At 42.3% G+C, this 14131-nt stretch overlaps 1 protein-coding gene across 1 annotated transcript; it reads left to right on the top strand.

Moving 5' to 3' along the window:
* Positions 1–574: 574 nt before the first annotated feature.
* Positions 575–13853, top strand: LOC128440243 (sodium channel subunit beta-4). The gene is made up of 5 exons (XM_053422907.1): positions 575–1057; positions 6997–7160; positions 7824–8046; positions 8201–8330; positions 8917–13853. The coding sequence occupies exons 1-5, from the start codon at positions 964–966 to the stop codon at positions 9005–9007; spliced, it is 702 nt and encodes a 233-aa protein (XP_053278882.1). The 5' UTR covers positions 575–963; the 3' UTR covers positions 9008–13853.
* Positions 13854–14131: the final 278 nt, after the last annotated feature.

The raw sequence follows: 14131 nt of genomic DNA, 5'->3' as shown, positions 1-14131 counted from the left end.
GAGACAGTAGTAAAGGGTGCAGTAAACAACCAGCCCGCGTCTGACTTGGACACACTCATGAATAAAGGCTGATTCAGCCCCACTGCAATGGGTGCATATGTGTTGGTGTGTGTGTGTATGTCGCAACAGTGGACATACGCACACACATGCACCCCCCCCCCCCCCCCCCCCCATCATCATACCCCCTCCTCTCTCTCTCTCTCTCTCTCTCTATGTTACCCTCTACCTCTGCAGTTCCTCTCTCGCTCATTCCTCCCTGCAGCTGACTGGGGAGACACGCGCTCCTTGTTTTTTCTGCCTGGCTGCTGGCTCTTCTCCAGCATCCCCCCCAACCCCCCGTGCCTCTCGTGTGCTCTCCTCCTCCTCCCCCCCCTCCAGCCTATGTCCCCCTCTTTTTGGAGTCGCTTGGCCAGCCTGCTTCCCTGGCCGTTGCCGCTGCTGCCATTGCCGCTGCTGCCTGAGCATTGGAGCTGCCTGACACCACGCTGCATGCTCTGCCTCGCTTTGCTGGATAATCACTGAGTCTGCAAGACACTGCAACGGAGGACGGGAAGGGAGGGAGACAGAGAGGGACAGAGAGAGCCTGCACTCCTCATTCAGCTGCTGCATTCTCCAGCCTGCCTCTACCGCTACTTCCCTGCGCTGCTGCGAGTGCAGTGCTGGGGGTCAACCGGACGGGCTGAAAGCTCCCTGAAGGTCTTCATTCTCCTCTCTGTAGGGTTCGTCCCTCTGTTCATTCCGGGGGCAGGGTGCAGAGGAGGAGAGAAGAGGGAGGGACTGGGAGCAGGAATTCAGACTCCTGCCTTCAGCTGCGTGGCTCCATAGACACATGAGAGGAACACACAGGCATATTTGTGTAGATTAGACACAGCTCAGGCTTTGGCAGACAGGAAGGGGGTGGGGACAGACTGACAAAAAACACACATTATATAAATACAGAAGGACTGACAGGCAGGGAGTGTCATGGCGTCAATGGACCGCAGCGGTGTGAGGGTCTCTGGTCGGCTGAGATCAGGGGATCTACTTCAAGCTGGCCTGGCAGTTGTACTGCTGCTCGGTGAGTTCTACTTCTCTCTATGCCTTCAGCTGTCCGGCCATTCCTCACTCTGCCACCAGCACATTTCTGATCCTCTGTGAAGAAACGCTTTGATTTGTGCTAGAGATAATCCCTGTGATTGTTCATACAGTTAAACTTGTTTCCCTTCACACCCTCCTCTTTGGTCGCGTTGTTCTTTGCCTGCCCGTCTGTCTTGTTCACCGCCATCACAATAAATCCATGCCTCATAAAGTCCACACCTGAAGGCTAAAAAAATAAACAACAGGAATGGTGATGTCACGGCCGGTGTTTACTTGTTGTTGAGGGCATGAAGGTCAATTACATTCCAACCCTTCTCATCTCAAGGTGGACATGTTCCATACCTGGTTGCTGGGCTGGAGGAAAGATTTGTTTAAAGACTCTTTATGGTCAAGGAAAAATGATTAAGAGCCAAAATAATTTTTATATGAGTGTACACAAAAGTCTGAAGTCCACATATATACATGTTATAGTATTATTCGCTGTGATGTAGTGTTGCATCGGCGGTCTGTGCTTTCGCTCATACACTCCCTGATTTTGTTGTGGCGCCCAATAGTGCCCCCACGTCAACATTTCCTTCTTGAGCTCAGCCAAGTCGACACGCAGCACAGTTCTCAACAGCTGAGCTTTAATCAGTGTGTGCATGTGAGGAACTCCGTCATTTTAGGGTATGTTACTGATATAGAAATAAACTAGAAATAAAACTGGTTCCTACTCTTTCTTTCATTGACTTTATTTTCTCCCCCCCCCCACACACACACACATTGAGCTGTGGTCTGTCAAATTTACATTTTATATAATTTCCACCCGATAAATAAAAGATATGCATTTCCCACAAAAATAAAATTACTTTGGTTAATATAAATAACAAGGTATATAGCCTTTTCAAGAAATGAATTTGTCTGCTTATCACACACCAAATACTTCTATAACTATCAGTTGATTAAAAATATGGTTTATGCTAAGCATGTAAATACAGGATGTAGGCATGAGCTCATATGTAAATAAAATAGGTGAGAACAAGCAAAGAACGGCACCATCTTGTCATTATTGGTGCCTGTAACATTTTGACATCATGTTTTATCAAGGACGGACAAATCCACTGTGCTGGAAAGCCAGATTTGAAATGCCAGTGAATAAAATGTCCCTCACAGAAGTCTAAGACGCGTTCTAGGACTAAAGCTTTTTATTTGATTTCGTATTCTCAGCCATATGAGATGCATTTACAGGAAACTCTTTAAGATATGGTCAACTCAGCACTTCTGTAGATGTATAATGTATATAATGTACAACAACACGTTTGATCCTGTCAGACTTTCTTTCTTCCGATTCTACAATATATGTACATCTCTCTTTACATGCAGTTACCCTGGTTTTCCTTGCAGATTTAAAAGCAGAACAAGTTGATAGAGTATATATTGGTCCATATTCCATATTTTAATATTTACTGTGTTTTACTTAGCAGATTTTTCCACACCAAAATGCATGATGTATTTTGAATATCGTGTGCCTTTGGTTATATGGGTTAGTAAACTGTTGGGTTGTCAAACTGTGTATTTAGTTGTGCCGTTGCCTTCTTGAGGTAGTGGCTCCTAGTTAGTTCAGTGGGTCATCTTTTATTTTCTTCTTCTGCTACAAGGTTTCTGATGCGTTGGATTCAAGTGAGGCACGTTAACACAATTTTATTCAAAAGAAAATATGACAAACACAAGATAAGGCTTACACTATGCCAGGTTCCTGCAAATCAATACAGGTTCATTTGCATTTGTCTTGCTGGTCAAATGGGGGCCTGAAGATACACGTATAAATAAAACAAATCTAATTCAGATCTCTATAGTTCTATAAGTTTGGATTCAAAACAATGGAAGTATGATTCCTTACTGTCAATCCATTATAATGATTTATATTTATATATACTTTGATTTCAAAAGACTTTAACTGAAGTAATTCTGAAAATGATCGTGCATTTCGAGGCAATCAGTCAAACAAAAACTTTATTTACATTGTGCTAATTATTGATATTGATTATTGCCCTACTCTGTACTATATTACTAATCTTCAGAGTATCACTCCTGAATTCTATTATACACGTGGAGATGCCTCTTGTGTTACAAACCCTCATTGTAAAACCTCAGAAAACAAAGATCTGTAATCCAGAGGTTAGAGACATCTCCACACAGTCACTTCCACCCTGACACTGTCCACTTCCATAAGTCTCAATACCTGGAGCCACTTGTGAACATATATTATGCAGCACCTTTTAAAAAGAGAATAAAAACAATCAACAGCAGACAAAGTAGGAGTTGTGGTTCAACAGGAAACCAGGCAAATGGGTGCAGAGCAGTCCAGTGACATGCTCATCAGTGGTTACTACGTACACAATAGTAATTACACCGTGTGTAGTTACATGTTTGTGTGGCCAACCCATAACATGATCGTTAATCCATTTGTGTACATGCAGTGTAAACTGGACCCCACCCTCCACCCTCTTTGATTGGGTAAATTAGCTGCTGTTGTAATTGTCTGCCCTTCACTCACCCACCTCGGAGCGGACGTTACTCTTCCCTTACCTCCCCCTCTCCATCCCTCTGTTCGTCCCTACAGTGACCCCTTCCATCACTTCCTACACACTGTACATCCTCCATTACCCCTGCCCCCCCATTCATCTCCCTTCTCCCATACCCGTTCCATCACTTCTCTCTCCATCCCTCTCTCTCTAATTCTCCTTTTGCTCAAAGAGGTAATAGTGTCCTCCGTCAGATCTCTATGGATTCAACTCAGAAATACATTAACCCTTCTAACGCTGGCCTACTTTAAGGAAAATAAATAAAGGAAAGGAAAAAAACTCACCTTGAGAGTCAGCCAAGGACACACACACACACACACACACACACACACACAGTCAGTTGCCTTTCCTCCCATCAATGATTCAGATATTGATGTTTCCCAAATGGGACAAAGAGATATTTGATAGTGGAGCTAAAAATATCAGATATTCCAGCCTATTACTCGTGTTCACATGCACACAAGCACACACATACAAAGACAAGCACACTCACTCAACTAGCATGACACATTACTTGAGTCGGTGAATCCGTTGGCTTTGTCAGGACAAACTACAAAGGTGGGAGAGGAGTGGAGAAGAGGACGGGGCGGAGAGCAAAAGCGATTGTAGAGAGAAGAGGTGTAAAACAAGGGAGGTGTGAAATCTATTTCTAGACACGGGAGGTTGGCGCTCCTCTCAGATATGTAAAAGATCATCCTGCTCCCGGCGCACGTAAACCTCTCAGAGGGGAGATTCTCCCCTGTTTGACGTTTGATGCTAAACGCTCCCTCGTGAGCACCTGGTTGCAAACCTCACCCTCTGACATGGTGCCACTAATCAGGGACGGAGGGCAAAAGATAATTCATCATTGTTGTCAGAGTACAAAAGGCAGTTAAATGAGTCTAAGCAGCAGCCAGCTATACAGAAACATGTCCACTCTCCAGACTCCACCACTGTCACAAAAAACACACAGTGGCTCCTCACATCTCTGCTGGCCTTATTTATATCTAGCGTCCCGGTGGACCAAGTTCTAAGAGTGAGCGAGCGAGAAGAAGATTGAGTATAGAGAGAGAGAGAAAGAGAGAGAGAGAGAGAGAGAGGGAGAGAGATACACTAATGACGCAATTTCTATTAATAATATGTGTTGTTGTGCAATAGTGCTTAAAAAGTGTTACCATAGAATGGTGTGCCTTTAGGCACTCAATAAATTTGGTTATCAATATAAAATGTAAAACATTAATATATACAATAATACCTCACAGGTCTTGGACCAGAGTGACCAATAGGAGTGACCCCCCAGGTTCTTGACACCTTTGTGTGATATTACCCAAATCCCAGGACATGCAGCATCCTGTTACATCCTCTGGGAGACTGAGTTCCTTGGCTGTCTTAAGACAAAGGGAACATGTGGCACTCTGGGAGACTGAGTTCACTCCAGAACATGCGGCTCCCTTGTTTCAAGTTTGACTGAAGGGAGGCCTGTGGTTTACACAAAAACCATGTCGCAACAGTGTATTATCCTAACCTGGGCTTAATAAAGACTTTCACGTTAGCAGAACAACACAAGTCTGTTACACAATGCAGTAAATTGTGTAACAGACTTTTCTTTAGAAACAGCTTAGTGTGCTTGATCTCTGCTCCAACACACTGGATCATCTTGACACTGGAAATGTTTTGATGCCTCAACACCGGCGGCAGCTGGAGACACTATTTTCTGGAGCTAACTGAGTATGTTGGTAAATGGTAATGTAGTTATACAGAGTTTAGTAGTCTTGATGAGCACTCAAAGCCTTTTACAGTACAGTTTTACCATTAATCCATTCACACACACATTCATAGAGTGCATCTATGTGCAGTATTTTTCCATCACACATCAATCACACACTGCCGGCCCAGCTATATATCAGTATCTTGCCAAAGGACAGGGAATGGGGGAGACTGGGATCAAACCAACCCCTGGTTAGTGGTAGACCCACTCTACCTCTTGAGCCACAGCCACCGTGGTTGGTCCGTCCATCTGTCCCTGCCAGTCGTGTGAACATGATATCTCTCTCGGGGGAATCTCCTAAAATCTGGTACAAATGTTCACTTGGACTCCCAGATTAATCTCTTAGAATTTAGTGGTCACAGGTCAAAGGTCAATATCACAGTGGCTTCACAAAACATGTATTAGTTTGCTTACTTTAGAATACCAATGCAAAAGGATGGCTGAAAATGGCAGCTCATTTAAGTGAGTGAGGGATAAGAGTGTTAAACAGTGACCTCATCCATAAGGGTTTCCACTGTTTCTTCACAAAACTGGAGAGCGGAAGGTGCCAAATTCTTCTATAGATGTAAGTCCTTCACAGACGCATGCTCCCCCCTGTATGCCAGCGCTGTTTGCACCATGTCCAAGTGCAATGTGATCCTGAGCAGGTCACTGTGGACCAGAGCATTTATAAATAGGCCCCTGAGAGTGTGAGGGACACCAGAGCAACAATCTGGGAACTACACCAGCTGTCAGTGCAGGACCAACATCATCTGCACGGCAAAGACCCAGATACCAATACAAGATGACGCTGCTTGTTTGGACAGACTGACTCAGTGCTTCCTGCTTCACATAGCATCACAGGACACCAGTAATACACTGTAAAATGCTGGATTCATTTATTTTGGTGTCTATGGGTAGCTTACAAATAAATAGATCAGTCAGTGTTTGTCTTGTGCCAGACATTGTCAGTCAGCCAGTTACCTGAGCCTTAATGTCTGGTTTATAGGTTTGGGTAGAGAATTTATCAGATGTGTGAAATCAAGTAAAATACATCATATTGCAGGAAAATTATATTATTGAGGACAAACTATGAGTCCAGAGTCAAAACCTTGATTCACGTTAAGACCAGCAGGGGGCAGGGATTCCTATAGATCACATTACATGTGGAATTGATGAAAATAGTTGTTTTTAATAATATTATTTAATCCCCCTCAAAATCCAGCGATGTTTTACTTTCTGCAACATGTTTTCCACATTCTTCGTCTGCTTAACTCCCTTCCACAATCACTGGCTGTTTATAATCACTATGGCACCCTACTGGGAGAGATGGGCCGTGGGGAGTCCACTGGTCAAATCGAGTTGAATAACTAAATCAAGTATACATTACATATTATATTTTGCACAGTATTTGTATTGTGAACGACTTGATACTTTCCAACAAACCCAGAGCAAAAGTGTTTATCTCTGTCATAAAGTATTAGTAAATTGGATTTACGCTGATGGTGTTACTTTTTGGAAAATACACTTGGTTTTAGATTCTCTTAGATTTTTTCCTCAACAGATTGGAAATATATCCTGTTCCTTTCCTTTTACTTTCTTCACCATGTCTGCTCCCTCTTGTTTCAGGGGTATGGAGTGTTGGTGGACTGGAGGTATCGACAGGTAAAGTGTCTGTAATCGAAGCAATGAACGGCTCCACGGTTTTGATTCCCTGCACATACTCCTCCTGCATCGGCATCAAAGACCTCTTCTTCAACTGGCATTATAATGACAATGGAACCATGCTCAAGGTAAAACACGCAAACATGCACATGCACGTGTTTGCACCATCGTCCGTATGTAAAGATGGATGACACGTCTCCAATTCTTCTCAGCACAAATAGTATATAACAACTTAGAGTGCTCAAGTTCTGCTACAACACACTCCTTGGTTTAGGTCCCAACCGTAGACTGCATATAAAGATTGCCGTGTCTCCAATTACCCTGACTATCCAGAAATCAAGCCTGTATATCCTGGGACACGAATGCTGCCACGTTGTGCCTTATGAGCCAGAGTCTGTGCAGCAGCGATTTGGGGATGGAGCCAATGTAGCGAGATCCTGGCGATGACCACGCACGACCAGTTGCGAGCCAGAAAAATACTTGAACAACCATAACTGTGATAGGAACTACCAAACATTTTACAAACCATCTTTGACTTTTTATTTTGGTTCATGTCCTATCTGCCTTCAGTGAGGAGGTAGGATATATGACCGACTCCACACCAGGGGGTGATCATGACGCTTTGGCTACACTTATGTAGTCCATCTTTATGTACACTTTATGGTGCAAACATTAACACAAACACGATTGGAAACATGGACATACTATGGATGTTTTTAATCAGACAACCAATCTACCTGTGTGTGTGTGTGTGTGTGTGTGTGTGTGTGTGTGTGTGTGTGTGTGTGTAGTTGTGTGAAGGAGAGATCCCAATGGAGGGCGTGGAGCCCAGAGGGGTCAGTGTGTACCATGAACGTATTGAGTTTGTCGGCTCCTCGAAGGGCAACAACATCTCCTTCCTGCTGTGGAACATCACCTTTGAAGACCAGGGAGAGTACATCTGTTTCGCCCGGAACCCGAAAGAAAAGAACCGCAACCACACCGCTATCTTCACTCTGATAGTGGTGGACCAACGTATGTGACACCTTTGTCTAACTCAACAACCCTATAACAGTGTTTAGGCGCTTAGAAAAATGTTGTTTCCAGCGCAAGTGAACTTCCTCTGCATCATTTACATTGTCTCCCTCTCCTCGTCTCCCTGCCTCTCAACATCTCTCCCTCTTTTCAGTGAAGGATCCTGACAGCAGTTTGACGGTCGTCATCGTCTCTGTGCTGGGGGGAGTCATTGGCTTAGCTATCTTCCTCATGGTGATCAAGGGCTTGGTTGTTAACTTCCTGCTGGATGGCGGTGAAAAAAAGTGAGTAAATCATAAATGAAGGGCTAAATAAAAATCTGAATATATCATATATTTGATGTATTGATTGTTATGTTAATTGAGACATTTTACCAAATATACCTCTGCCAGTACTTCTTATATAAGCATCGTCATTTTTCTAATACTTTTTTATTTTAAGAAATGTGATCCTTTGTAATCCTTGGCTGGGTTTCTCTGTTTATCATTTTGTTACACTACTTGGACTGATGACAGTAAAAATGCAGGCAGAGGAAATATGGACAACAACTATCTTATAACCTATGAAACCATCATTATAAATAATCATGAATAAAAAGAAAAACCCAGGTACAACTAAACATATAGAATTTTAATGGACACAATGCAAACATGACTGCACTTCTTTTCTGCATTGCTCATTCCCCGAAATGGAAGTTTTCATATCTGCAAAATGTAAATGCCGATTTTTCTATGTCCGCCAATTTAATCGGCCAACCAATAAATCGATCAGGCTTTAACGTTGACTTATAAAGGACTAAATATTGTTTTAAAGCTGTTAAGGGCCACTACGGGAGTAGGTCTTAACCTTTGTTAACTCTGTCCCCTGCAGTAAAGATTGCCTGGTGAACTCAGGGAACGACAACACAGAAAATGGACTTTCAGGAGCCAAAGCCGACAACAAAGGGACGCCGAAGGCATGAGCATAAAGCGACGTATGTCTGTATGTTTGTATATATGTTAGACAAATGTACACGCTCAGAGAAGAGGCTGTTATCGTTGGACTGTTTTATCTTACTAGTGGCTATAGCTAATAACAATATGTAAATGTTTATTTTAAATCATGCTTGAGATTTGGGGGGTGTGAGACATGCACAGGCCTGGATCTCTCGCTCACTTATACGGCAGCCCAGTTGTTACACAGAGCCTCGGTTATCAAATGCTGCTCTGTATCCTACTGAACCTCACAGTGCTCTTCAGATCAGACTGAATTATTCCTGCTGCCAACTTTATATACACATGCTTCCTTTTATTCAAAGAATTTCTTAAAATAAATTATAATCAGTATTTATTTATTTTTAAAGATTTGTGTTACAAAAACGCAAATATCTGCGATATCGCTTTGGAGGAAGAATTTTGCACAAAGCAGATTCTAAATTGCCTTTTTTCTGTTGTTGTTGCTTTTATTGATAAAGTTTCTGGATTTCAGTGACCCTGCTGAAATACAGATAGTAGTCTTAGTTGACTGTATGTTTGATTTATCCATTTGGAATTCATGGTGTCATTGTAATCCACAACTCTGAGTGAAATCAGGACCCAATCTCACCTCTACAGTCAACCGAACAACAGCATAAAAGGAAGAGAAAAAACTAACAAACAAACAAGCAAACAAACACTTTTGTCTATGAACCTATTTTTTCATAGACACTTTTTTTAACAGCTAGTTTTACTGTCGGGTCCAGGTCCGACACCCTGCCAGGTTGTGCTTGGTTCATTCATGCTGAATCTGCAGATTTTGATTAACTCCTGTCTACAACTGGGCTTTCTAAAGTGACTGAAAGGATCCAGTCCTGCACTGGTTTTCATTGTTTCGCTTTAGATGAAACACAGGTGCCTGTTCTGCTTCTGCTCCCTCTGCTGGCGGGAGGTTAAAAACACAAAAAAATGTATAAAAAAAACTAACACATCCCTCATCAGAGACAATCCCCAGACCTGCCCAGCTCCCTATAGAAAGGAATGAACTTAATCATGCTGCTTCTGTCTAATAACCAATGCATTTTTAGCATGTGTGCATTTTATATAACGTCATATAAGTACATGTTGTCTCTTACCACAGGACAGGAACTTTTCTGTGCATCGCTGTATGGTCTCATTTAACCCTTCACATCAACTGACTGAAGCTGAGTAAATGCCAGATGAGCACCCTCCCTCTAAACACTGCGACAGCTATTCTCACCCCTTTAACCAGGTCAGGGTGATGACCCGTCTTTTAGGGTCAGGACCTACAGGTATATGTGGGAAAAGAAGGGTGAAAAAGACAATTTAAACTTATTAAAATCGTACAAACTTATTTAGTATCACCAAATTTAAGAAGTTTAATACGTTGGCACTTTGTTCAATGGCAGATCAGCAACATGCGTGCGCATTTCTCCGGAAACCAATTCACCTTTACACTTTCTCTATAGAAGAACCACAGACTTGCTTGGATAATCATAAATCAACACCCTTAAAATACAGTGCGCGTACATGCATCCGTGATTGTGTTGAAGCATCTAAACGTGACCACTGACACAGCCTCAGTTTTACAGGTAGCACAGCAGTGGGACAGATCACTACAGAAGAATGTAACGACTCAGTCAGGGATGTTAAATATTGTCCAATAAGTATAGATGTATTTTAATTCATTAGAAAAAGAATATCTAACGTGTTAATCTGTGAATATTCTCAAAAGGCCAGAATATTGCATTTATTTTTTGTTCTGTACAACCTGCCGATACTTTCAATGTTTCGAGTTCTGAGAGTTCAGATTAGACCAAAACTACTTGGTGTGATTGTACCGACAAACATACGACACTGAGGACTGTAAGTGTAGTATATACACATTTAAATTGTGGAAGATTGCTCAAATTTAAGAACTTGTAATATTTAAGAGGTAATCACGTTTTGTTTAAGTAGCAAGAATGGGACTCAATAGATTCCATACCTCCGCCAAGGCCCAACATTCCTCTAAATTCACTAGATCCGCATTGGTTTTTGGCTCATTACCAAATCATACACAATCATAAGTATAAGTCCCCAAATCATGTCAGAGATCCATGAATGATTCACTGAGAAATCAATGAAAATGGTGGGAAAATATTCGTGGATCTGCTCCCTAATCCTAGCCACAATTCAATTGATTCTTTCTCTAACATACTTCACAATTCCACTAAGTTTGTGGTAATCCATCCCGGAGTTTTTTGCATAATCCTGTCAACTATCAAACAAAGGCAGACAGAAACATTACCTCCTATAGGTGGTATATAGAGTGGCACTCAGTAAAGTGCATACCTCTGTCAAGGCCCAACGGTCCTCATTATCCCTCATTTTTAATGAAGGTACTTCGATTATTGGAAAATGTTGAAAAATATCTTGCCATGTTAAAGAAAGTCAACATTTATTCCTGGCTCTGCCTCCTGATACTGATCCGGCACCAAACTTTAAAGGGTTCCTCCCTGACCCATACCACATCCTTCCACTGAGTTTCATGGTAATGCATCCGGCAGTTTTTTGCATTTTCCTGCTAAAAAACAAATGCAGATGAAAACATAACCTACTTGGCGGAGGTAAGGTAGCATGTGTAAAGTCTTAATGATGAAACCTCTCATCCAATGGGAAGTCAACATTAACGAAGTGCGAAGTTGCTCATTGGAAACTCGAACCTCTCTTTGCGACCCTCAGTAAGAGAGGTAGCTTCTGTGGAGCTGGCAGACATGTGCCGTCACAGCCGCGTGCATAGCTCAGATAGCTATGACAGCTGAGAGCTGCTCACAGACATCTGCTCACAGACTCACATACTAAAGAGACACTTTGATACCAGGGTGCGGCACACTGGCCTTGCATATAGACGGTACAGCACTTTACCACTGATCAGAGTAGCTGCACAAAACAGGATATTATGGGAAAGACTTCAGTCATCGTTCTTTGTGAATTCACATTGTGTCAAATTGTTTTAGCACTGACTATCGACATGTTGTCTCATTGGAACAGAGCTCTATGGCAAAGATTTGATCTTATTTTTCTAATCGCTCCCCCACTTCTGTTAGCCTTCTGCTCTCTGACCCTGCAGTGCATTTCCCTTCTTGCTTTCAAATGGCAGCAAGAAGACGACAGACAGACCGATCATGCAATAAACTGTTTTAAGGCACTTTACAGATGTGTCTGGACCGGTTGCGATCGCAACTCCGTCTGTCCGAGGCACTGTTCATACGTAGCTTCACTCCACTAATGTATCTCAGTCAGACTAATGTATTGACATTAGGTTCATGTATCTACATTAGACAGATTTAACTGCATTGGATCAATCGAGATTAGATCCCTTTTACACTTGGCCTGAAATTCCCTGCGTAGATGGAATATCTTTCAAGGCGAGCTCGGAGCTTCAGGCCACATTATGAAACCACTTCTGACCACTTCTCTCTTCGATTGAGGAAAGTTCTACAGCAGATTTCTGAAAACCCAAGTCATTAATGTTGTGTTCCTCTGAATCTGGAAATAATGGTATGACCAGAGGTGTGGAAAATCTTCATGAAAGTTGTATCGAGAGGGAATTCGGATATAGTGTGGTTTAACCAAACGTCATCACATTACAGGCTTTATACGGTGCTGTGTCGTAAGAATCCAGTTCCAACGAATTTGACATGAGATGTAATTAGATCTCTTTCAAAATACAGATGCCATGACAAACAACACATTTGGAAAGGGGTCGCACTTTGGTTTGAAACATCCAATGGAATTTTATTGCTGAGTATAAATAGGATCAAGGCTGATCTATGTCCACAGACCCAAACTTGCTTCCTCATCCCACCATCTGTGTGCATATCCCTCTGTGAAGAGGGTCCATAGTGTTCCTGTGGGAAAACAACGACAACACTGTTGTTGTTTTCTCTTGATGTAACTTTCCTTCCTCCATTACTCGATCCTTGCCAAACAAATAGGGGGATTCCTGTAGGGATTGTGATGCATCGCCTGTGTATTTGTGGCCACAGTTCTAATGCTTGCTTTGTTTTTTCTGTGATCACTAACCAGATTTTTTGTTCCCTGGAGTGTAGCCCATTAACCCTGCCTCTCGGTTTCAGGAGATTTATTCTCTGCCGTTATGGAGTTATTTATTTTCCTGACGAGAGTGAAAAACATCCACATCAATATTGGCCCAGTAAACTAGACGCAGGCTTGTGGGAAGGCTGTAAGGACGATGGTCTGTTTCAATGAAGGCCAGGTACAGCATGTATGCGGCAAACAGGATAATACGATTTCATGTATGAATGCAGACAGTGTAGATCTACTGGAGCTGTGGAGCTGCTGCCTTCATCACAACATGAATTTGTACTGGCTCATTTTCTCTCTATCACATTCTGACCTGTATGTATTTCGCCAAGAAACATCCTAACGTGGGTTGATTTTGGCTTAACAACTGCTCGCAGTGTTTGCTGCAGTACTGACTCTGCCCTGACTAGAGTAGGACGCTCCTCTGCAGTGGTGCAGTACGCCACAGTCAACACAACGTGACTGCCACCTGGTGGTCCATACCTAACACATCAGACAAGCTTGGGCAGAAGCTGATGAGACAAACAAACAGGCGCTTCTTGCTTTTTAATTCAGACCATGAACAAAAATAACTGTGTCAAGTAAAGCTAGAATTATAATTTAAAGTGTTAAGATCATTCTAACAGCTGAGACCGTTTATGATCATTAAATATAATTGAAGTGTTGCTAATTGCGTACATAATGCTACTAGTTAGATTGCTAAAAATATACATTACTTACATTATTGGGTGTTCTATCTACGTTTAATACTCATCCTGTTCAAGTTTACACTTAATCTTTTAGGAGAAGGATACACACAATTTGTACAACTTGGATTCTTTCTCAAATTGCTCCCAGTTGACGGCTACATTGAGCATTAAAGTAGTTTCGGATACTCTCAGTGTTACCGACTGACCGCTGTGGTATTGCTCTTACTGCCAGGGCGGCTGAAACTCATACTGCCAGTCCAAGAGTCTCACGTCTGCTGTTGTTACGACACTATTTACAATGACACACAGTGACTCTATTTGTACACCAGAAAA

The sequence above is a fragment of the Pleuronectes platessa genome, chromosome 5, assembly GCF_947347685.1.
Source record: "Pleuronectes platessa chromosome 5, fPlePla1.1, whole genome shotgun sequence".
Classification (NCBI taxonomy): domain Eukaryota; kingdom Metazoa; phylum Chordata; class Actinopteri; order Pleuronectiformes; family Pleuronectidae; genus Pleuronectes; species Pleuronectes platessa.
This window is presented reverse-complemented; position numbering and strand designations above follow the sequence as displayed.

Excerpts from the sequence above, each read along its gene's own strand:
- LOC128440243 (XM_053422907.1), top strand. The coding sequence starts at position 964 with ATGGCGTCAATGGACCGCAGCGGTGTGAGGGTCTCTGGTCGGCTGAGA. Across the intron at positions 1,058-6,996 it reads GGCAGTTGTACTGCTGCTCG|GGGTATGGAGTGTTGGTGGA; the intron begins GTGAGTTCTACT and ends CTCTTGTTTCAG. Across the intron at positions 8,331-8,916 it reads CTGGATGGCGGTGAAAAAAA|TAAAGATTGCCTGGTGAACT; the intron begins GTGAGTAAATCA and ends TGTCCCCTGCAG.